Genomic DNA, 25690 nt, shown 5'->3' on the forward strand with positions numbered 1-25690 from the left:
CTTGCACAAAGCGATCTTAGCGCTAAGATGATCGTAACACCCATACTTCAACATAGGCTTACGATAGTCTTAGCGCTGAGATCGCTTTGTGCAAGTTGCCCTGGAAATATTTAAGCAACGACACAGGGGCCTGTGAGAAAGACAATGATACTAGCTCTATCTCATACTAATAGTACCATACACCATACTAAACTTTAACGTAGAGTACGACTTATTAGAATTAGAATTATCCTCATAACTTTAATATGATGTGAGTGAGTGAATGAAATCAGAACTATTTTTGATCAGGATAAACTCAAATCACGCATGTCGTAGACAGCTTGAAGCTATGAACAAGGATATGGTATTGACCAAGATAAACAATCAACACGAATTAGATTCGAACGCATGACTAAGGATGCTGCACGGCTAAGGGACACAACTCCCTTCAGGGTTAGGCACCTTAAACCACTAGATCACCCCCCTTAAAAGAGAGTAATTCAGCATTGAGGGCTACAATTACAGGATATCTTACTTTACCATGGCGCAGTATGACGTCAACGCTTGAGAACAACCAATCTCGATTATCCATTGGGAGTAAAAAACACGGAGAACACAATAAGAATGGATCATTGAATTCAGTGATTACGCCAGGTGTTCGCGAAAAGGGTAAGCATGTCCTGTTCTACAGGTAGCACCCGCCACACACACGATTTGTTAAAGAAGTAAGTATGTGTTTGTTGCCTGACGCAGCACAGCAATGCTAAGCTAAGATGACGTGGCCATATCAAAGTGCAATTTGCTCAGTCCTTTGCCCATTAAACATAACCATGCTACTTATACTTAAGCTGCATTCTACACCTGTTATTGTCACAACTTGATGGGGCGGTCGGGTAGCCTAGTGATAAAAGCGTTTGCTTGTCACGCCGAAGACCCGGGTTCGATTCCCGACATGGGTACAATGTGTGAAGCCCATTTCTGGTGTCCCCCGCCGTGAAATTGCTGGAATATTGCTAAAAGCGGCGTAAAACCATACTCACTCATTGATAGTGATCCATAAAGAAATGCGTATGACGCAGTCACATAATACTACTGCTCTAAGCAGAGATTTTGTATGGTTACGAAAACGGTTTTGTCGCTCCTATCTACAATAAACGGTTATAACGAACACGCTTATGACAAACTGACGGATATAACGAACTGTATATTTTTGGTCCCGTTCATTTGTAGTATATACGCTGCACATATGCTTACAACAACAACAAAAACAAAAAACTATCGTCACGATATGGCTGAAATATTGCCGATGTGACGTTAAGCATTAACTCACTCACTCACTACAACAAACTACGGTTATAACGAACTAAAAGAGGTGGTCCCTTTTGAGTTCGTTATAACCGTAGCTTACTGTATCTGTACAATGCATCATGTGTGTGTGTCGCTTGCAAGACTGACTTGCTGAGCGAAATCAGACACATCATGAAAAATATTCTTTAACATCTACGCATAAACTATCCATACCTTAATGTATAAAGCATGTGCAGGTTTTAGTACAACTGACAGAGCGTATGTAACACATTGGCACTAAACTGCATGTCCTCTTTGTTGTCTTTGTTGCCACGTCCACACAGAGTCATTGATGTGGTTGTAACTCAAAAAGTCCCCTAATATTTATTGCTTGGTAATAAAACAACATGATACGGTCCCTGCTGGGGTCTTTTTAAAATCTGAAAAATCATAAGTTTATTGTCAACGTGAATGTATTGCGCAACAGGAACCGCATCATGCCACAAGAAAAAATACACCAGCATCTGAGCATACATCACACGTTTTAAATACGTCATAAAAGAATGCATAAATTCGTGTACCTTTGAATTTTGCAATTTGATTTTTTACTCAGATATGCTTTGCAAGCTGACATTAATGTGTGGATGAGTGGAAGGGTTAGTTGGTTACTGTGGTTAAAGTGAATACTCTTTATAACAACAGGTTCGAGTCCACACAATACACTGTACAGTAAACTACGGTTATAACGAACTGAAAGGGACCACTAATTTTAGTTCGTTGTAGACGTGGTTCGTTATATGCATATATACAGCACACCTACAGCAAATAGTCGGGACAAAAAAGTAAGTTCGTTATATCGTCAGTTCGTTATAAGCGTGTTCGTTATAACCGTAGTTTACTGTAGTACAATTTTGGCGCTCGTTCTCTGCGTTCTCTGCCGTGATATCACTGGAATACTGCTAAATCAGGCGTGAATACAATCCATACCCATTTTAGTATGGTGTGAAAGTATAAAAGAAGAAACTTAAAAGTTCAGAAGTAGAATATTAACAACAACCCTAAGTATGCCTGCTATTTTAGAGACGGAGATGTGGATCGGGATAGAATGGCGACGGGAATGGGGATGTGGATCGTGGTGGCATGGTAACGGTAACGATGACGGTGACGGTGACGAGGACGAGGACGAGGACGAGGACGGGGATGGGCACGAGGATGGGGATATGGACGGTGGCTGTGACGGGGATGGGGACGTGAGTGTGACGGAGATGGGGGTGGGGAAGGGGATGGGGACGAGGATGGGGATATGGACGGTGGCTGTGCCGGGGATGGGGATGGGGACGGGGAAGGGGATGGGGACGAGGATGGGGATATGGACGGTGGCTGTGCCGGGGATGGGGATGGGGACGGGGAAGGGGATGGGGACGAGGATGGGGATATGGACGGTGGCTGTGACGGGGATGGGGACGTGAGTGTGACGGAGATGGGGGTGGGGACGGGGACAGAGATGGGGACGGGGACGGGGACGGGAATGGGGATAGGGACGGTCACTGTGACGGAGATAGGGACGGTGACTGTGACGGGGATGGGGATGGGGACGTGACTGTGACAGGGATGGGGACGGTGACTGACGGGGATAGGGACGGTGACTGTGTCGGGAATGGGGATGGGGACGTGACTGTGACGGAGATGGGGACGTGACTGTGACGGAGATGGGGGTGGGGACGGGGACGGAGATGGGGACGGTGACTGTGACGGGAATGGGGATAGGGACGGTGACTGTGACGGGGATGGGGACGTGACTGTGACGGAGATGGGGACGTGACTGTGACGGAGATGGGGACGTGACTGTGACGGAGATGGGGACGGTGACTCTGACGGGGATAAGGACGGTGACTGTGACGGGGATAGGGGCGGGGACGGGGACGGAGATAGGGACGGTGACTGTGACGGGGATGGGGACGGTGACTGTGACTGTGACGGGGATAGGGACGGTGACTGTGACGGGGATGGGGATGGGGACGTGACTGTGACAGGGATGGGGACGGTGACTGTGACGGGGATAGGGACGGTGACTGTGTCGGGAATGGGGATGGGGACGTGACTGTGACGGAGATGGGGACGTGACTGTGACGGAGATGGGGGTGGGGACGGGGACGGAGATGGGGACGTTGACTGTGACGGGAATGGGGATAGGGACGGTGACTGTGACGGGGATGGGGACGTGACTGTGACGGAGATGGGGACGTGACTGTGACGGAGATGGGGGTGGGGACGGGGACGGAGATGGGGACGGTGACTGTGACGGGAATGGGGATAGGGACGGTGACTGTGACGGAGATGGGGACGTGACTGTGACGGAGATGGGGACGGTGACTCTGACGGGGATAAGGACGGTGACTGTGACGGGGATAGGGGCGGGGACGGGGACGGGGACGGGGATGGGGATGGGGACGGTGACTGTGACGGAGATGGGACGTGACTGTGACTGTGACGGAGATAGGGACGGTGACTGTGACAGGGATAGGGGTGGGGACGGTGACTGTGACGGGGGTGGGGACGGTGACTGTGACGGGGATGGGGACGTGACTGTGACGGAGATGGGGACGTGACTGTGACGGAGATGGGGGTGGGGACGGGTACGGGGATGGGGACAGTGACTGTAACGGAGATGGGGACGGTGACTGTGACGGAGACGGAGACGGGGACGTTGACTGTGACGGAGACGGGGTAGGGGTCTTTAATAACAGAACCAACTTCATGGAGACCATGACCCCGTTTGGTGTGTATCAATTCCGATTATGAGTCATGTTCTTACACACAGTAATTATACCCTCCTTGATACGTGTAAGTCGGTATGCCATTACCTCTTTAACTTGGATATCACGAAATGATGCCTCTCCCTACACGCTGTCCCGGCGTTAAGTAGCCCCGGTGGACATAAATCTTACTCATAATTGCCACGTATTCCAGAAATTTTTTTCAGGTTTTATTTCAACACTCGGCTGACTTAATCACATCCACCTGTGGTATAATATGAAATAAAAACATCGGGTGCAAAAAGAGACTGTCCTTTAAGCTATTTATTTACAGTTATTTCGTATATATTAACGATTCCCTACTACGCAATGGAACATTGCACTGTATGCATCAGATATCTAAGAAGCAAGGCCTTTCATCTCGTCTTCGGTTGACAGAGCATCTAACATCTTGAAGACAAAGAAATGCGTTTAATACTCCTCTTAAACGGACTTTAATATACACATTTTCGTGAATCTTTTTATCACTGATTTACGATCCTGTAAAAGTTGGGAATCGAACCCCGGTCATTAGCTTGATGAACTAACAAATAATATTAATGCCATGCTTGTGGTTTTGACACAGAGGTCCATCCATGATACGACCCAGAATATGTAGCGGGCGTCATGGAAAATGATAAATACAAAATTCTTTGGAATATGCCCGTTTACAGCCTCAGACATATCCAGGCCAACAAACCTGATCTTGTCTTTTTTCATAAATCTAATGATATTATTTATATTATTGAATTTTCTGTCCCTTTTGACACTAATGTGATTAACAAGATTCAGGAAAAACATGGCAAATTTGCGGACCTCGCTTTAGAAATGTCTCGCTTGCATCCCAAGTACCAAGTTGTCCGACTCCCCATTGTTCTCGGTGCCTTAGGTTTGGTACCTCCCAATCTGTTGAGTGACATTGGGAGAGTACCCGGGTTTGCTACCTGGAATACAGCCCTCCTGACAATCTGGGTAATACAGAAGGCTGTAGTGTTGGGGAGTTTTCACATTCTCCGAAAAGTTCTGGGAGGGTTTGGCTAGGCATCACTTCCTGGGAGAAGTCCCATTCGTTGTCTGGGATTGCATGTAGAGATGGCAAGGGCCCTGAGCTGATGATGAGCCTAACCAGCCTGACTGTGCCAGGATCGACCAAAACCTCTTTGCTGCATTTATTATTTTAATCTGTGAATAATAATAATGTTTTTTTAAATAATAATAATAATAATAATAATAATAATAATAATAATAACAACAACAACAAACAATAAACAAAGCGACAAAACCCTTTCCACATCCAATAGACATCTCTGCATAAAGCAGAGTCGATTGTACAATTCCGACTATATCATGAGCCTGTGTTTATGAATCACTATCAAATAGTAATGATACCAGGTGTTCGCGAAAAGGTGAGCTTATCCTGCCCCACCAGTGGTACACATGTACCCGTCACAAATACATGCAAAGGCAAGTTGATTGTTCACCCGCACAAATACAGGAGCACATGGTATAAGTCAAAAAAAGGAATTGCATCAAACATTTTTGTCACTGATGCGTCAAATTTGGAAATGTCCGTCACAAGTTTACCATAAAACTTTCTGACCCATGACCTGATTATATACCCAACACCCAAAACAAGAGAACATTAGTTACGGAATCTCAATAAAATGATACTCGGATTAAACAGAAATCTTTATTAATGCCACACAAGGAATTAATTACATCAATCAATTTAACTTTAAATGCCAGAACCGCAATATGACACCCACGTTTGCTTCCTGTCGTTAAACCCAACGCTTTGAGACCAATAGCTGCAGGGTGTCATTTAATTCGTTGGGAAGCCTACATGTACAATTAATCGTCACCTCTTACACTACAGCATTAGGCACAGCTATAAAACTAACATGACTGTCTATTATATATGTTCTCAGTGGCGGCAAAAATGATATGATCTTTTCGGTATCATTCTCTGGTACATTGATGGTTTTGTTGCTTCACATTCCTGAAACTTTTTTATGATGTCCCATATCTTCATCTACCGCTATGCATCTGCGGCAAAACACTGTGTTTGTTATATAGGCGATGCTATCAGGCTCCCTTGTGAGCGGATTCACGAGGACGAGATAACATCAGCTGTTTGAGAGCTTCTTCCAATTCGCTTCTCTTTGAAGATAATTTCGGTCGAATTTTTTAACTTATTTAAACAAGCTCTATGAATAACATATCTGAAAGACAGGTCATTAGTTCTCGGTTGAACTCACATTTATCATTCATTATTTAAAAAAACGAATCCTCGTTATCTTGCCTCCGAAATCGTCCAGCTTAACGAGGGCTAATCTTCCTTTTACATTATATGGACGTTCCCACATGTAGACGTTCAGAAGAGGGTTTCCGCAAAACGGTGTTCGGGTGAACGTGGTTTCGCTTTAATATATATTCAATCAAATATTGATTTTGTAAGCTTCGTGATACAAACGCTTCTTATATGACGATACAAAGAGTATTATACAAATATATACAGATTTATAACCGATTTTTATTTCTAGTGAGTGAGTGAGTGAGTGAGTGAGGGATTGAGTGAGTGAGTGAGTGATTGAGTGAGTGAGTGAGTGATTGAGTGAGTGAGTGAGTGAGAGAGTGAGTGAGTGTAAAAGTAATAAAGTCCCAAGTGACACAGGTCTTAGAATTGAATGCTTTTGGTAAAACTCACGACCAAGGGTATGATACAAAGAAACCAAGAAATACAATCAGAATTTATATGGGATGGCATAATTCCTGTTTACATTTCAATTTGTCCTAAAAAACCAAATGTGTTTCATCAGAAAATATACAGGATGCGAAAATACATAATTGTAATGTTATCTGAAAACATCAATGCTTCATTATTTTTCAGGTGTAAATAACAAACGTGTGTTCCACCAAACCACACCCTGTATGATCTATGTGCTTTTGAGGGGCGGTCGGGTAGCCTGGTGGTTAAAGCGTTCGCTCGTCATGCCGAAGACCCGGGTTCGATTCCCGATATGGGTACAATGTGTGAAGCCCATTTCTGGTGTCCCCCGCCGTGATGTTGCTGGAATATTGCTAAAAGCGGCGTAAAACCATACTCACTCACTATGTCCTTTTGACATAATGTGGAGTACCATGCCTTGCGCCTGCCCCTCTTTGAACGTTGTTTTCATTATCAAGATAGACACCGTATTGGCAATTGAAATTACCTACAGTACGTTAACACACCGGCTACGAGGGGTGACTGAAACATTCTGAACCTAGCTAAGAAGGACCGCGTTGATGAAGTTGGATTTCTTATGAATATGGAAAGGGTTTTGTCGCATTTGTTTATTGATAAATAGTTTTCAGCTAATCCCCTCCGTCCACACACTTCTACCAACGATGCTGGAGTGCTTGGATCATCCCACTGGTAGAGGAGACTTCCTTCTGGTAGATTTAAACGATTTCCACACCACACATGACGTCAGCATCATTTCCATAACGCTTGCCAAGTTTGAGAACAGGTGGAAATCTGACGTTGCCAAATCTGGTGAATATGGAGAATGTTCAGCAGAATTGTGCAGATGTGCATTGTAGTGTGGAACGACACACCTTTAGCCATTTCTCCACGACGTTTGCCTTGATATTCTCACACATTTTCCTTAGCACAAGCCAGATTACCCTTATGTTGATCATTAGTGGTTTCAGGACTTCAGAATTCAGCCCACCAGCAGGATTCCTCTGGAATCCTAGAAAACCGAAGCAATCGTCTCATGAGCAACTGGAATGCGTATAACTAGTTATCTTGTTGGGGTGAAATGCATTGAAATGGTTTGTACTTATCATTTAACAAAATATTTTATTCGATCTTCATAAATACTACTGTTTCCAAATGATGAAATAAACAATACTTTCTCATTCATAGCCCTAACGAAATTACAAGCTGGTGTTTTAGAAACCTCCTAGAGTGAACTCGAATATTAAGCACACCTCCTTGCAACAAGATAACAGCCATAGCTATTATATCAACATTCTAGTACATAATAACATGTTTTTTTCATGAAACAACCAATCCAGTATGAAAACCGAAAACTAATCAACAAAGTATTCTGAAGACACCAAAATATTTCTCCATTTTTTATCAACAACTCAGCAACACGTGCATTATGGACATCAATAACAAATGATATCAGTATTGAGCTTAGAAAGATTAGCGGGTCAACACCAACTGTTTGATGTTAATCTGGAGGGTTAAGTCCGAGTACTACTTTAAATCACCTCTGGGCTTTTTCAAAGTCCACCCCCTTACGGGGAACGCCGAACTGGAACACAGTCCCTCCCCATCCTGACAAACGTTAAACCCGACACTGCTAACATGTCCCCGGACAAGATTTAAAGGTTTGTCTTCAATAGCCTGTACAAAGGGGAACTGATCACTTCCGATACAAACCTCTTCAGAGGTGTGAGATAGCGTCAAGACTCGGGTACAGGGTCGGGATCTATGACCCACGTCTTTATCGCCAATCAATCTCCTCACAGTGCACTCAGAGAGACGTGTTCATAATGGCTGTTTCTACACTGGTGCCCTGGCCCGACAGGGATGACTGAAGGCTGGACACGCCGTTATTAGGAATCTTGTTACATCTAAGTTGGTTTGATATATGGTTAATGTTGGAACTTACATGAGATAGGATGTCAACAGCTAGGTGATACATAATTCTTTCTTGTTGTAACGAGGACAAAGGTTTCCTTTCAAGTTAACACAGGGGTTGTTTCAGAAAGTTGAGATGAGGTGAAATGGGGTTTAAGGTCGCGTTCAATATTATTGCACTGATTTAGCGAAGTGCATGCAGGTATGTGTGGCTGCTCGTACTAGTCCGGTGAGGTGAGGTGAGGTGTTTAACGTCGCGTCCAAGATTATTGCACTTATATAGCGACTGCATGTACGTGTGTGTGTTTGTGTGGCTGCTTGTACTAGTCCGGACTTATGCCGATTTTTAGTGCTAGCACACTGAGATACCATGCTGCAGTTTAACATGACTACCCCACTCAGACACAGTATACTGACTCCGAGCCGACCAGTCCTTGTTTTAGCTCCTTAATGCCGAGCGCCAGACAGGGTAACAACAAGTACCATCTTTTAACCTCTTTTGGTATGACAGGGCCGGGGATCGAACCCCGGACCTTTCGCTCTCCGGGCGGATGCTCTACCACTAGACCACGGAGACGGTCCGTACTAGTCCGGACTTATGCCGGTTTTATAGTGCTAGCCCCCATTTTAACACGGATACCCCACTCATTGTTCGGACCCCGAGTTCACCAGTCTTTGGTTTATTCCCTTAATGTCGAGCGCCAGGCAGGGTAACAAAAAGTACCATTTTTAACATATTTCGGTAGACGAGTCAGGGGATCGAACCATCGAACAGATGTAACGGTTACTATGCTAGAAGTAAGGTCCGTATTTATGTGCTTTATGAATACAATAACCATATCAGAATATAGAGTATTGTTATCTTCTGAAGTGGAACAGTATTATTCTATAGAATCGTAGACAGGAAGGACAAAGGTTAATACAAACTAACATAAAATATGAGACAAGTTAATAAAATATATTTTGTTTGCCTTATGTAAGTGAGATGTTTGATGAGCAAGTTAAAAATCGCATCTTAATGAGTCAGGCATATAGCACAAATCGCATGGGCTTATCGACTTCAACAACAAAATATGTTCCTGAAAATGCTGGGAAACAAAACCAGTGTATTACTCGTTCGCTGGACATGATGTTCTGAAAGGTAATGTTTTATAGTGCCTCAACTGTTCAGATGAACATAGCGTATGTTTTGAAGCGGTGACTGGAAGAATATCCTGTCTCAAACAAAGCTCCCAGCCCCAGAATATTAAATGGCCGATCCCTAAGGTGTGATAATACAAGGCGAGAAGAGCGAGCACGGAGACGTTACACATTCCAGTCAGTTACTGCAGATGTCTGGCAGGGTCGGCCCCAGTGACGCGTATAAAGGTGGTATATAATTATGTGAGGGTTCACCACTCCTCCAATACCTATGTTCAAAGTGTCATTCTTGTGTTTTGTTCTGCGGTAGGGTTGTTTTTTTCTGGAGAGAGAGCGGCGACACAGGGCGGGGTAAGAAGCTCTGGTTCGACACGGTGCGGAGAGGAGCTTTGTTGCCACTTTTCGGATGTAAGCTGATGAAACTTGATATCATAACTGTAACAACAGCTAGAAGGAAAAGCGTTATTTATGCCAATTATATTCTCAATAGGTACGTTGGGAAAAGAATGTTTTTTAGGGTTTTTAATCTCGTGTGAAATTGATTAATACGAAGACTTTGGTGAGAAAGATGGTGAAGGGAGGGAGACGGAAAGAGAGAAAGAGCTACGTAGAGGAAGGCGACGAATGAGAGAGAGACACAGAGAGAGTCACAGAGAGAGAGAGGGGAGGGAGAGAGAGATAGAGAGGTGGGGAGGGAGAGAGAGAGGGGGGAGTGAGTGAGTGAGACAGCCAAATTAGAAGTTAGAAATATGAAACAACAGTACCGATCTTTACCCCGTGTATGATTGAATTTGGAGTGTATTTATTAATACGCACGTCTATGCATTTGCACGTGTATAGTGTATAGTGTCTCATAAGCGTCTCGACTCCAGTATTTTTTTCATTTGCATCTGCTATTTTATTGTGATTGCCATGTGATTTGTATTGGAGTGTGACACTGAAATAAACCTCTCTCAGATACAAATTAAAATACTGGAGTCGAGGCGTCTCTCTCCCCCTCTCTCCTCTCTCTCCCTCTCTCCTCTCTCTCCCCTCTCTCTCCCTCTCTCTCCCCCCTCTCTCCCTCTCCCCTCTCTCCCCCTCTCTCTCCCCTCTCTCCCCCTCTCTCTCTCCTCTCTGTCCTCTCTCCCTTCTCTCTCCTCTCTCCTCTCTCTCCCCTCTCTCTTCCTCTCTCTCTACCCCCCTCTCTCTCAACCGACTATTATCTGCTGACTCATCAGTAATCCATCGTAAAAACATCATCATTGTTTAATAATAGTATGTCGGACGGCGATCTACTTTGCACAACTGTAAATGGTACTTTGATACAATAATGGTACAAGCTTGATACTCAATATGGTAGCACGATACTCTAAATAATAGCTTGTGACAACAATGACAAACCGGGTTACACGTGAAGCCTTATTTATGTGGACGCGTTTGCATACTTGTGATTTATTACATATGCGTGTTTATTTACATGCAAGCGTGGACATGTAAATAGTTTTACTTGCATAGTTACTTTCATTTTAGGTAAATTTGCTTGCAAGAGGTATGACAAATGTACGTTTTTTTCTGTTTTGTTTGTTGTTTAAAGCCGCACTCAACAATATTCCAGCTATATGACGGCGGCCTGTAAATAATCAAGTCTGGACCAGACAATCAACTGATTAACATCATGAGCATCGATCCACGCAATTGGGCTACGATGACATGCATCAACCAAGTCAGCGAGCCTGACCACCTGATCCCGTTAGTCGCCTCTTACGACAAGCATAGTCGCCTTTTACGGCAAGCATGGGTTGCTGGAGACCTATTCTACCCCGGGTCTTGACAAGGGGTGAAGCTGATGGAATATTGCTCGACATTAAGAGAAAGTTGACTATTGGAACGTTGAAGTCATCCCTCTTGTCATACAGTCTTGTAGAGAGTTCTTCGTCACTCTGAATCTAAATAAGAAACAGGGGAGGCGGGCTCACTGGTCTCTTCTATTTCTAGTTTAAGTGGATATTAATAAACCCTTTGATGAAAAAGAAAACTTTAACGAGAGGAGAAACTATATCCTTGTCCGGGATGATATAGTCAAGTAATATAATCCCATGTCAGCGTGTTCTCAAAATGTTCAACCGGTTGATAAAATACTCGTTCAGGGCCATATGAAATTGTATAGAGCCTTGTACCAGGCGTTGTAAACACCAACCTAAAACGAAGCTCTGTCGCACGGGAACCAACAGCAGAGAAAACATTCAAAGTGCCTGTCGCAAGGGCCACTCACACGAATAGCTCAAGACTGCAAAGAGTTCTGGTTTCTGTTTAAAGTATTGTCAAAAAAGGAATATAATTTTAAGTAGTACTCTACCCGTGAATATCCTGGTTAGAATTGGCCATGCTTGTCGTAAGAGGTGACCAATGGGATCGGGTGGCCAAGCTAGCTGACTTGATTGATGCATGTCATCGTATCTCAATTAAGTGGATCGGGTGGCCAAGCTAGCTGACTTGATTGATGCGTGTCATCGTATCTCAATTGAGTGGATCGGGTGGCCAAGCTAGCTGACTTGATTGATGCATGTCATCGTATCTCAGTTGAGTAGATCAATGCTCATGATGTCAATCATTAGCTTGTCTGGTCCAGACTCTGGTTACATAACTGGAATATTGCTGACTGCGGCGTTAAGAAAGAAAGAAAGGAAAACTAGAAGTTAAGAAGTAGGGATGTGTTTTAGGTAACTGTCGGCTCGACGATTCTTATAAACGAACCGACAGTTACAGGCATGTGCTTTTTAATACACGCGAGTTTTACGAGTGTGTTGAACATGAAGCTCTAACGAACGTCATCGTATCCCAATGCACACAAGGCGTACACAACACCGATGCCATCCCAAAGCTCTCTTATCATGCGCTTTTATATGCAGAGTTACAAGGTGATGTGACTTAACCTAGAGCCATGCGTTTTCAATAACGATCCCTTCCTAGAACACGTTAACTTTTAAAGTGTCTCGTCATTGTCACCGTTATTAGGAAACCCAGTCACGTCTTACATTTCCAAGTCCGACACATACATGTATTACATCGGTATGAACAAGACCAAGGTTGTGTTAATGTATAGCACTCTTGCGTACCTTAATTAGGTATCAGGTGTATTTGTCTTTGTTGTCTTTCCCATGCGTGACATTCGCTTGAACTTCTTAATCAATTCATCAGTGTGTTTTTAACGTTTAGTGTAGTCTAATGGCATGCCGTGCTTATGATTAATGGGAATCTGGTTCGGATAATTGTTGCAACTAATATCTACTTAAATCTGTATGAGAACACTGATTGTCTTGATAAAGTGGCTTTATTAGCGAAGACCTGGCGAAGCTTATATCCCCATTGTAGGAAACAGTTTTTTGAAAATGAATTCTGTTCACGTTGATTCGGCATTATGGGCGTTGAGTGAGTGAAGTCTTTGGGTTTAACCCCGAGGGTCAGCTTTCTCACAAGACGTCTCAGCAGCGTGTAAGAAACCCCGAAGTGATGCAGGTCTGGGACGTTTACCACTTGGTGAGTAAAAAACCTTAACCAACGATCACAGAATCCTGGTACACTTAAGGGACGCAACTCTGCACTGCGAATTGCACTGCCTTAGACGACAAGGCTACCAATGTCCCTTTCGTATTTAATGGAATTTTGTATTATAAATGATAACAAATTCAATATATGTGTTGTAGTTGTGACGAGTGCGGCTTGTGGATTAGGAGACGCTCACCTCTTCGCGAATACCCGATAAAATTACTATTTGAACAGGAATCATGAACACATGCTCATGATATAATCGGAATCGTAAATCGACTCTGCTGTTAGCAGAGATTTCTTATGAGTCCAGAATGAGTTTGGTTGCTTTTATTGCAATCTATTCATTGGCTTGAACTTTCAATATCATATTCAAGTAGCGATGTATTGAACTCTGCGCCATCGCTTCCTTGAATATATGTCCTCCTTAATGAATGTTCCAGGTGGTGGAAGGATTACTTTAGACTTCATGGTAAGAAGGTTATTTGGTGTCAGGGGTTCTGGAGAGGACGGATCACACAGAGTGTCAACAGTTAAGGGTCTGCTGTTTACAATGGCAGCAGTTTCACACATCACAGTACGGAGGGATTCATCATCCAACTGTGATCCAAAGTCATGAAGTAAAGCAGATATGACATTTCTGACCATATCTGACTGACTACCGTTACACTCACACTCAAATAACATTACTGCTCCTCTACCTAATAGAAGCAAGTCATCCTGCAGTTATATCAACACAAATGTTAAGAGGTTGTTTGTTACGGTTACTTGCATGAAGACGTGTCACCACATACTTTGCAGCTTTTGGTCCATAGCATCCTATGTTCCATTGTAGTTAATACGACACATGTTGCATCCGTTAATCTGGTAATTTGGGAGGTTGCTGAAACGTATCAATTGTTACACCCGAGTTGTATTGCCTTGCTGAGACCGGAGGCTTATGGCTAATCCCTGACTCATCCATCAAAGACTATCTCTGTTGGAGATATCGCATGTTCACCGCAGGTATCGTCGAGCAAATAATGTGCTGAGAAGGGTTCCGTTGTTTGGCTGTTGCTTTGTTTATTCCCGTTTATAGACTTGTTTATGCATTTACTGCCTGTGCATAGTGCATCAAGAAGACTCTGAATCTATTTGCACAGTTTACAGGACGCGACAAAGTCAGATAAGACGGAGAATCGGCTATAACGAAGTTGGATATGACGAAGTATCTGCAATAACAGAGTTGTGTAAGACGAGAAATCTGATATAAGGATCGGATATGACGAAGTATCAGCTATAACGAAATTGGATACGACGAAGTATCTGCAAAAACGAAGTATCGGCTCTAACGAAGTCAGATAAATAATATATTTGTTAATACAGAATTGGATATGACGAAGTATCTGCTATAACTTAGTTTGATAAGACGAAGTATCTGATATAAGAATGTCGGATATGACGAAATATCAGCTATAACAAAGTTGGATAAAACGAAGTATCTGATATAAGAATGTCGGATATGACGAAGTATCGGCTATAACGAATTGTAGTTACCAATCTGTTGTAACCACCCTTTTGAGAAGAATAACGAATTTAGATGATCTTCTCAACGTTTCGGCATGTACTGGGCGTATTACGCAATCTAGGCAATGATCGGAGAGCACAGCGTTAAAACATTTTGGCAAGTAGGTGTTATGAATAAAGTAACAGCTCTTATTTCAGCGAACGTTTGTCGCCATCAATTTGACACCTGCTGTTAGTTTGTACTTCTTTCCTCGTGCAGAGATACAGGAATTGCGAATCTGTGTGGTATTAATAATATACTACTCAAAAGAAGTTAAGGATCAACCGATTCTTTCATATTTGTAATGTTAATCTGTCATGGCATGAGAGTGAGTGAGTGAGTGAGTGGGGTTTTACGCCGCTTTTAGCAATATTCCAGCAATATCACGGCGGGGGACACCAGAAATGGGCTTCACACATTGTACCCATGTCGGGAATCGAACCCGGGTCTTCGGCGTGACGATCATGGCATGAGAGATTAACTTTTGTAATATGAAAGAATCGGGTGATCCTTAACTTCTTTTGACTAGTATATATATGTTTGAACTGAATCTGTGTGGTCTATGAATACATATAGGTTAAATATAAACCATTATACTTATACCACATCAACTAGCTTTGTACATATACCATGGGTTTGTGTTACGAAATGAATTGTTACCTTGATTTCGTAGCTGATAAAATGTGTCATGTAACTTCGTTGTGTGAGCCTGTGACCTTTCATACAATACAGAATTTTTGAATTAAATTTAACTTAATTTACGATGTAGATTATCGCCGATATTGCTATGAGATTGACTAATAGTGTCTCTTGTAGAGTTCTGCCTAGAGGAAACGACATAATGTCTGCCAATATTGCACTGGGTGCTCACAAAAAGGGATAACTTTATAAATTGAGTTTCAATTATATTTGAGTAGATGCTTTTGAGTTGAGATCGCAGGTAATTGAGTGAGTCAGTGAGTGTCAGTAACACCGCCGGGTAGGGCTGGGACGGGTAACTCGGGTACTTTGGGTGGGTACTGAGAAGGACCTGGGTACCCACAGAACTACCCGGACCACTGGTTGGTCATGTGATATTGATGAATGACAAAAAAATGATCTTGAACTATATCGTTACACCACGAGTCACTAATGTTGGCATTTCTTTCTGACAATGCATCCAGACGTTTATATGTTTAAATAAAGATATAATTTCAGTCAACTTCAGTGTATGCATGAACAAATCGTTCAAACGTGTATCTGAATACATTTTGTCCTGGGCTATAGTCAAACTATTCCCAATCGGCCATTTTGTACCCATCTCTTGAGACCTACAGCGGGTACCCGGGTAGGGTCGGGTAATAGGTGGGTGGGTACCCGGGTAGTAAATTTGGACTCGTCCCAGCCCTACCTCAGTCAGCTAAATGTTGGATAAGCCAAAATTGATGCAGGCTGCAGATTGGAGTTGAGATCTGTGTTGACATTGGAGTTGAGATTGTTGTTTGGATTAGAGTAGAAATCGGAGTTGAGATTGGAGTTGAGGTCTGTGTTGACATTGGAGTTGAGATCGTAGTTGGGATTAGAGTAGAAATCGGAGTTGAGATTGGAGTTAAGGTCTGTGTTGACATTGGCGTTGAGATCGTAGTTTGGATTAGAGTAGAAATCGGAAAACAAAAATGTTGAGGTCTGAGTTGAGATCCCATATTTCTTTTAAGTCGTAGTTGACATGAGTAGGAGTTATACATACATAAATTAATTCAAATATGTTTTAGCAACTGATGTTATCAAAAACATAACTTAATATAACATAATATTAACTCCCTCCAAGCTCTAGTATTACCTCTGCAAAAATCAAGGTTGAAATAATGGGCAATAAAAACAAAATACATTCATAATTTCAAATTCGCTGAATATTTTCTTTGATAAGCGAGAAAATAAAAATATCATCTGACTTTATGTGCAATGGAGGGTGGTCCTCCCACGTGAAGACGATGTTGTTAAGATAGGATATACGGCTCTGGGGTAGCTCGTGGCGAAGCCCTCATCACAGGATGCACAGGTGTTTCGTCAGGTTAAACCATCCCACTGTTTCCTATTTTATGACTTTTCACATGACTGAATGTTTTCCAAACATCAATCTCAGTTTAATCTTTTCAGCTCATAAAATCGGAACTAGTGAGTCAGGTGGTAATAATGTTTGCTTTTTATTAACTGTATTGCTTTTGTCAGGGATTTTAAATATCACAATGCTTTTTAGGGAGCATATTAAACTGAAATGTAGTTTTAAGTATTTTGACTTTTAATGTGGATTTCTGAACTATATTTCAGTTTGCACCTGTTGGGGAAACCTATCAGATCAGGGGATTCCTCTGGTGATCGCAAGGCGTCTCACACAACATATGAGGTGAGGTGAGGTGAAATGGGGTTTAACGTCGCGTCCAAGATAATTGCACTTATATAGCGACGTGCATGTACGTGTGTGTGTTTGTGTGGCTGCTTGTACTAGTCCGGACTGATGCCGATTTATAGTGCTAGCTCACTGAGATACCATGCCGCGGTTTAACATGAATTCCCGCCTCAGACACAGTATACTGTCTCCGAGCCGACCAGTCCTTGTTTTAGACCCTGAATGCCGAGCGCCAGACAGGGTAACAACAAGTACCATCTTTTAACGTATTTTGGTTATGACGCGGTCGGGGATCGAACCCTGGACCTTCCGCTCTACCACTAGACCACGGAGGCGGTCAACACAACATATGAACGACTTTGTCCTCGTCTTTTGGGAAAGTGCTTTTCAATAACGCGATGTAACAAAACCCCAATGATACCGTGTTTTATATCCAAATATATGTATAAACATCTTTGAACGAAATAACATATAAAAATCGACCTGTCAGATGCCTTCGTTTTGTTGCCATGGTGAGAAAGCTATTCGGTTTGAGCCCTGAAATACATGAATAGTACCTCAATACCATGTTTGAAAGAAATCCGTAAATATCGATCAATCAGCTCTGCAGCTTTTCCGTTTCCATTAAAGCAAGGTAGTAACGTAAATAAGGTCATTGTGTGTACCGTCCCCAAATACACCTATTTACCAAGATTAATAACAATTTACATGACGTGTCAGTGATGACCACTTAAAGAAAACCTGTAAATAACACCTAAGTGGTTGTTGTTGTTGAGAGGTATTCGGAATATGAAAGGTGCAGTGCACATACACCAGTTACATGGATCTTCTATTTGTAGTTACTGGGAAAACGCACAAAGTTGAAGGAAGAATAAAAAAAAAACAATTAATAACCGAGCAAGAAACCAAGCAAAAAACAATAAAAAAAGTTAAAAGAGACCAAAAAATACGTCCAATTAAAGTTCGTTAATAATATTGGCGATATGTTCAAGATTAACCCTTAATGTGAAAAATATTTTTTACCTTTAGGGTCAACGTTGTTAACGACGCATGCCTGGTGTAACCATTCAAACCGGTTTGCGATTCGCGTCATTTAAAAACGGTATTACATGGCAATAGTTCAGTTAGCAGTTCTACAAACATGACTATTCTTAAATCAGTTCACGATTTCATTGTCAAAAGCAAAAGATTCGAGTAGCTTAATTTTATGCATGTAGTAATTGAAAACTGCTATATCTTATTTCACAGACACCACTTGTATTGGCTTCATATATTTCATTTGTGCATTTAGTATGTTTATGTTTAGCACTATTTTACATATAATCTGATATATAACCAGCTGTTGTAAAGTTATTACCTGGAGAGGTATTTACATAAGCAAGTTTTGCTTGTTTACCGATCCAGATTTCTTTTGAAATAAAAATATGTTTAAACCATTCGCGTCATAAAGGTACTTTTTGACAAATTCTGTTTTTATTGACCACATATTATACCGTTAATGTTTAGTTTGAAATGAAAAGGCAGTTCCACCCAAACCTTTTCTCAGTATTCCAGCAGTATCGGGGCTTCATTAATTGAACGTGACCAGATGGAGCAGTGGACCGTAGGTAATGCTATGCTTATCATGTCAGCCGTGTTTCATATAGTGAGAACACCGCTGTCGACGTCTAAAGTAGTGACAATAATCCTTTAATGATGCCATCATACAACAACCGCTACTATGACATCTGCCCTGGCGTGCCTAAGTTTGTCCCATTCTCTGACATTCTCTATTTTCTATATGGCTAATCTATCATTTAGAAGTATACATCCTACTTTTGCTATGGGTAGGTCGCAACGGCCTTTAATACCGTTAGTACGCGATGTTAGTGTTTCATAGGAAATATGTCATATTTGAAAAGGTGTTATAGGGTATAATTTAGAGATCATTCTTTTGAAACTTTATATGTTGCCTGTGTTCATGATAACCTTAAACAAGGATTACCCAGTTTCGACCCCCCCCCCCCCCCCCCCCCCCCCCCCCTCGGTTCTCACGTCTCGATGTGTAACGTATAGACAGAGGAACACTAATCGGATTAGGGTCTATTGTGATGTACTGAGATGGGATGAAGAGGAAGTTATACTATTGGTGAAGGCAGTTATTTGGTCGTGAAGTGGGTGGTTTGGGGCTTGTTGGGAATGATTGATAATTTCTCATTCGTTTGTGGCTGTGTTATTCGCGTATAGTAAAGAATTAAGAATGTATCACTGACTTTGATTTCGATGACTGTGATGGAAATTTATTTAAATAGTACTTATTGATTATACTTGTATTTAATAAATTTCGTCTTTGTTTTCCTGGGCCTCTCCATTCCTTAAATATATTCCATTCAGGAACGGGTATTATGTTGAGCTGATAACGTGTTCACTCGCTATCTCGCTCGCTCGCTCGCTCACTCACTCACTCACTCACTCACTCACTCACTCACTCACTCACTCACTCACTCACTCACTCACTCACTCACTCACTCACTCACTCACTCAGAAACATGATCGGGGCGAACCGGGATTCGAACCAACAATCATAGGTTTCTGGCGTGCCCAAGGGACGCAACTCTGCACAGCGGTCCGGGGCGGTCGGGTAGCCTAGTGGTTAAAGCATTCGCTCGGCACGCCGAAGATACGGGTTCGATTACGATTTACTGCTGATAATAAAAAAGCTCGACCAACGAAACAACTATATAAGAACAAGAAACACACTTATCAATACAAATGTAAAACAAATAGATTCGAACACAAATAGTAGGGTTTGAACACAAATAATGCGATTCCAACACAAATGATGAGATTTGAACACAAGGTGACTTGAACACCAAACAATATGAAAACAAATATTGAGATTTGAACACAAATAATGAGATCTGTACACAAAAATAATTAGATTTGGACCAAAATAGATTTTTAATACAATGAAATTTAAACACATATAATCAGATTTGAACGTCATTTGAAACCATGAAAGATCGTAAAAGGGACCAATTAAAAAAAATCACTTTTTAAATATTAAACACTGATCAGTGGATGTCACAGAATCTTGATTTTCCTCAACTGACAAGATAACGCCATACGTCTGGTCACAAGGATCATCTCCCCGTATTCCCCTATCCGGATTTTCCTCTTCCTTTTCGTAGCATCCGTGACGTGATATCGCCGACACAAACGTCCTATTGTTTCATTCAGTGTATTCTATTTCAAGGAAAATATTTTCAAGGACAATTTTTTTCTGATATGCGAGCGTCCACGATTAAAAAAATAAGGTTGGCCTTATAGATAGCATTATCCTTAAAAAAAAAACAAAGCTGACAAAGGCGTGGTCATGCATCTAGTAAACGAGCCTTCAAACGTAAACGGCCAGATAGGTTATGCCAGGTAATAAATAAATGTCAACGTCAAACTAAATTTCGGCGTTTTCCATCCTTATGAAAGGACGCGTCAGTTGATCCAATTACAAAATTTTCACCTCTAGGTGCCTCTTACGGCAAATGGTTTTTGTTTCGTTGGTTTATCAGATAATCGAAATTAGTTTACTTATTAGTTATCAGGTGTACAGTAATCAGTCAACTCAGGTGTACAGTAATCAGTCAACTCAGGTGTACAGTGATCAGTCAACTCAGGTGTACAGTGATCAGTCTACCCAGGTGTAAAATGATCAGTCTACAAGATGTACAGTGATCACTTTACACATGTGTACAGTTAACAGTTTACTCAGGTGTACAATGATCAGTCTACAAAGGTGTACAGTGATCACTTTACCCAGGTGTACAGTGATCCACCTACTCAGGTGTACAATTATCCGCCTACAAAATATACAGTGATCCGCCTACTCAGGTGTACAGTGATCACTTTACCTAGGTGTACAGTTAACAGTTTACTCAAGTGTACAATGATCCGTATACTCAGGTGTACAGTGGACAGTTAACTCAGGTGTACAATGATCACTTTACCAAGGTGTACAGTGATCAGTTTACCTAGGTGTACAGTGATCCGTCTACTCAGGTGTACAATGGTCAGTCTACCAGGTGTACGGTTAACAGTTTATTCAGGTGTATGGTGACCAGTTTACGCAGGTGTACAATGATCAGTCTACAAAGGTGTACAGTGATCACTTTACCCAGGTGTACAGTGATCCACCTACTCAGGTGTACAATGATCCGCCTACAAAATGTACAGTGATCCGCCTACTCAGGTGTACAGTGATCACTTTACCTAGGTGTACAGTTAACAGTTTACTCAAGTGTACAATGATCCGTATACTCAGGTGTACAGTGAACAGTTAACTTAGGTGTACAATGATCAGTTTACCAAGGTGTACAGTGATCACTTTACCCAGGTGTACAGTGACCCGTCTGGTCAGTCTACCAGGTGTACGGTTAACAGTTTATTCAGGTGTATGGTGACCAGTTTACGCAGGTGTAAAATGATCAGTCTACATAGGCGTACATTTATCAGTCTACCAATGTGTACAGTGATTAGCCTTTCCAGGTATAACTGATCAGTCTACCAGGTGTACAGTGATCAGTCTACCGGGTGTACAGTGATCAGCCTACCAGGTGTACAGTGATCAGCCTACCAGGTGTACAGTGTACAGGGATCAGCCTACCACGTGTACAGTGATCAGTCTACCGGGTGTACAGTGATCAGCCTACCAGGTGTACAGTGTACAGGGATCAGCCTACCACGTGTACAGTGACCAGTCTACCAGGTGTACAGTGACCAGTCTACCAGGTGTACAGTGATGAGCCTACAGGTGTACAGTGTACAGTGATCAGCCTATCACGTGTACAGTTACCAGTCTACCAGGTGTACAGTTACCAGTCTACCAGGTGTACAGTGATGAGCCTACAGGTGTACAGTGTACAGTGATGAGCCTACCACGTGTACAGTTACCAGTCTACCAGGTGTACAGTGACCAGTCTACCAGGTGTACAGTGATCAGTCTACCGGGTGTACAGTGATCAGCCTACCAGGTGTACAGTGACCAGCCTACCAGGTGTATAGTGATCAGTCTACCAGGTGTACAGTGATCAACCTTCCAGATGTACAGTTATCAGCCTACCAGGGGTACAGTGATCAACCTACCAGGTCTACAGTGATCAGTGTCCCAGGTGTACAGTGATCTGTCTACCAGATGTACAGTGATCAGCCTACCAGGGGTACAGTGATCAGTCTACCGAGTGTACAGTGATCAGCCTACCAGGTGTACAGTGACCAGCCTACCAGGTGTATAGTGATCAGTCTACCAGGTGTACAGTGATCAACCTTCCAGATGTACAGTTATCAGCCTACCAGGGGTACAGTGATCAACCTACCAGGTCTACAGTGATCAGTGTCCCAGGTGTACAGTGATCTGTCTACCAGGTGTACAGTGATCAGCCTACCAGGTGTACAGTGATCAGCCTACCAGGTGTACAGTGATCAGCCTACCAGGTGTACAGTGATCAGCCTACCAGGGGTACAGTGATCAGCCTACCAGTTGTACAGTGATCAGCCTACCAGGGGTACAGTGATCAGCCTACCAGTTGTACAGTGATCAGCCTACCAGGTGTACAGTGATCAGCCTACCAGTTATACAGTGATCAGCCTACCAGGTGTACAGTGATCAGCCTACCAGGTGTACAGTGATCAGCCTACCAGGTGTACAGTGATCAACCTACCAGGTGTACAGCGATCAGCCTACCAGTTGTACAGTGACCAGCCTACCAGGTGTACAGTGACCAGCCTACCAGTTGTACAGTGATCAACCTACCAGTTGTACAGTGACCAGCCTACCAGGTGTATAGTGATCAGTCTACCAGGTGTACAGTGATCAACCTTCCAGATGTACAGTTATCAGCCTACCAGGGGTACAGTGATCAACCTACCAGGTCTACAGTGATCAGTGTCCCAGGTGTACAGTGATCTGTCTACCAGGTGTACAGTGATCAGCCTACCAGTTGTACAGTGATCAGCCTACCAGTTGTACAGTGATCAGCCTACCAGGTGTACAGTGATCAGCCTACCAGTTATACAGTGATCAGCCTACCAGGTGTACAGTGATCAGCCTACCAGGTGTACAGTGATCAGCCTACCAGGTGTACAGTGATCAACCTACCAGGGGTACAGTGATCAGCCTACCAGTTGTACAGTGACCAGCCTACCAGGTGTACAGTGACCAGCCTACCAGTTGTACAGTGATCAACCTACCAGTTGTACAGTGACCAGCCTACCAGGTGTACAGTGATCAGCCTACCAGGTGTACAGTGATCAGCCTACCAGGTGTACAGTGATCAGCCTACCAGTTGTACAGTGACCAGCCTACCAGGTGTACAGTGATCAGCCTTCCAGTTGTACAGTGATCAACATACCAGATGTACAGTGATCAGCCTACCAGGTGTACAGTGATCAGCCTACCAGGTGTACAGTGACCAGCCTACCAGGTGTACAGTGACCAGCCTACCAGTTGTACAGTGACCAGCCTACCAGTTGTACAGTGATCAGCCTACCAGGTGTACAGTGATCAGCCTACCAGTTATACAGTGATCAGCCTACCAGGTGTACAGTGACCAGCCTACCAGGTGTACAGTGATCAGCCTACCAGGTGTACAGTGATCAACCTACCAGGTGTATAGTGATCAGCCTACCAGTTGTACAGTGACCAGCGTACCAGGTGTACAGTGACCAGCCTACCAGTTGTACAGTGATCAACCTACCAGTTGTACAGTGACCAGCCTACCAGGTGTACAGTGATCAGCCTACCAGGTGTACAGTGATCAGCCTACCAGGTGTACAGTGATCAGCCTACCAGTTGTACAGTGACCAGCCTACCAGGTGTACAGTGATCAGCCTTCCAGTTGTACAGTGATCAACATACCAGATGTACAGTGATCAGCCTACCAGGTGTACAGTGATCAGCCTACCAGGTGTACAGTGACCAGCCTACCAGGTGTACAGTGATCAGCCTTCCAGTTGTACAGTGATCAGCCTACCAGTTGTACAGTGATCAGCCTACCAGTTATACAGTGATCAGCCTACCAGGTGTACAGTGATCAGCCTACCAGGTGTACAGTGATCAGCCTACCAGGTGTACAGTGATCAACCTACCAGGTGTACAGTGATCAGCCTACCAGTTGTACAGTGACCAGCCTACCAGGTGTACAGTGACCAGCCTACCAGTTGTACAGTGATCAACCTACCAGTTGTACAGTGACCAGCCTACCAGGTGTACAGTGATCAGCCTACCAGGTGTACAGTGATCAGCCTACCAGGTGTACAGTGATCAGCCTACCAGTTGTACAGTGACCAGCCTACCAGGTGTACAGTGATCAGCCTTCCAGTTGTACAGTGATCAACATACCAGATGTACAGTGATCAGCCTACCAGGTGTACAGTGATCAGCCTACCAGGTGTACAGTGACCAGCCTACCAGGTGTACAGTGATCAGCCTTCCAGTTGTACAGTGATCAACCTACCAGGTTACAGTGATCGGCCTACCACGTGTACAGTGACCAGCCTACCAGGTGTACAGTGATCAGCCTTCCAGGTGTACAGTGATCAACCTACCAGGTTACAGTGATAAGCCTACCAGGTGTACAGTGATCAACTTACCAGGTGTACAGTGATCAGCCTACCAGGTGTACAGTAATGAGTATACCTAGTTATCCAGTCCCCGTGCACAATATGACTTGCTGCCAGATTGAACCAGGAATATTGTGTAGGTATTGACCATAGAATACTATCGTTCGCATGTTCTGTTTTGTACTTTCCACATGCATGTTAAGGAGGTGAGTGGTGTTCGTTATGGCTACCAGACTTCAGTGATATTTAACAGAGAACGACACGGGAGTGAGAGTTTTGATCCAGTACCATGGCCAAAACGTTGGCCTTTTTTTTCCGGTACAGCAAGTAAGCTATATTTGTACTTCGTTTGGGGTCAGCTGGAACAAGTATTCGTGTTTCGATTTGATGTTTTTATATCTATTCAGATTATTAAATCCCCAGACGACTCAGAATTATGGAAGCATGTTTTGAGAATAAAATTATTATGATTGTGAAAATTCAAAAGTCGATGGTTCACAAATACAATCAACTTTAAATCCTCTCAATCGTATTACAAGACTAATAGTTAATAATCACTATATTAATGATATTGTTATGCCCAAACATGTTTGATAAAATTTGTTTGTAAATATAAATTTGCATTGATGTCTCACTTGTGAAAATATCAACTTGGTCTCGTCGCTGTATGGTTGAAATAATGTCGATGCAACGTTAAATTATAGCTCATGATCACTCACTCACTCTTTTATCTATACATTCTTCTGTAGTGTTGTTCATACAGTAGACCACATATAAATTTATACCAATACGTTAAA

General features: G+C 42.9%; 1 protein-coding gene across 1 annotated transcript in view; it reads right to left on the reverse strand.

Annotated features, from left to right (window-relative positions):
* Positions 1-2290: 2290 nt before the first annotated feature.
* LOC124123014 overlaps positions 2291-25690 on the reverse strand; it is a 46788-nt gene continuing 23388 nt past the window's right edge. The window contains exon 5 of the mRNA XM_048387680.1: positions 2291-4001. Within this exon, the coding sequence (XP_048243637.1) occupies positions 2291-4001 (1711 nt within the window). The remainder of the gene's footprint in view (positions 4002-25690) is intronic.

This window comes from Haliotis rufescens, unplaced genomic scaffold (genome assembly GCF_023055435.1).
Source record: "Haliotis rufescens isolate VD_foot unplaced genomic scaffold, xgHalRufe1.0.p SCAF_7, whole genome shotgun sequence".
Lineage (NCBI taxonomy): Eukaryota > Metazoa > Mollusca > Gastropoda > Lepetellida > Haliotidae > Haliotis > Haliotis rufescens.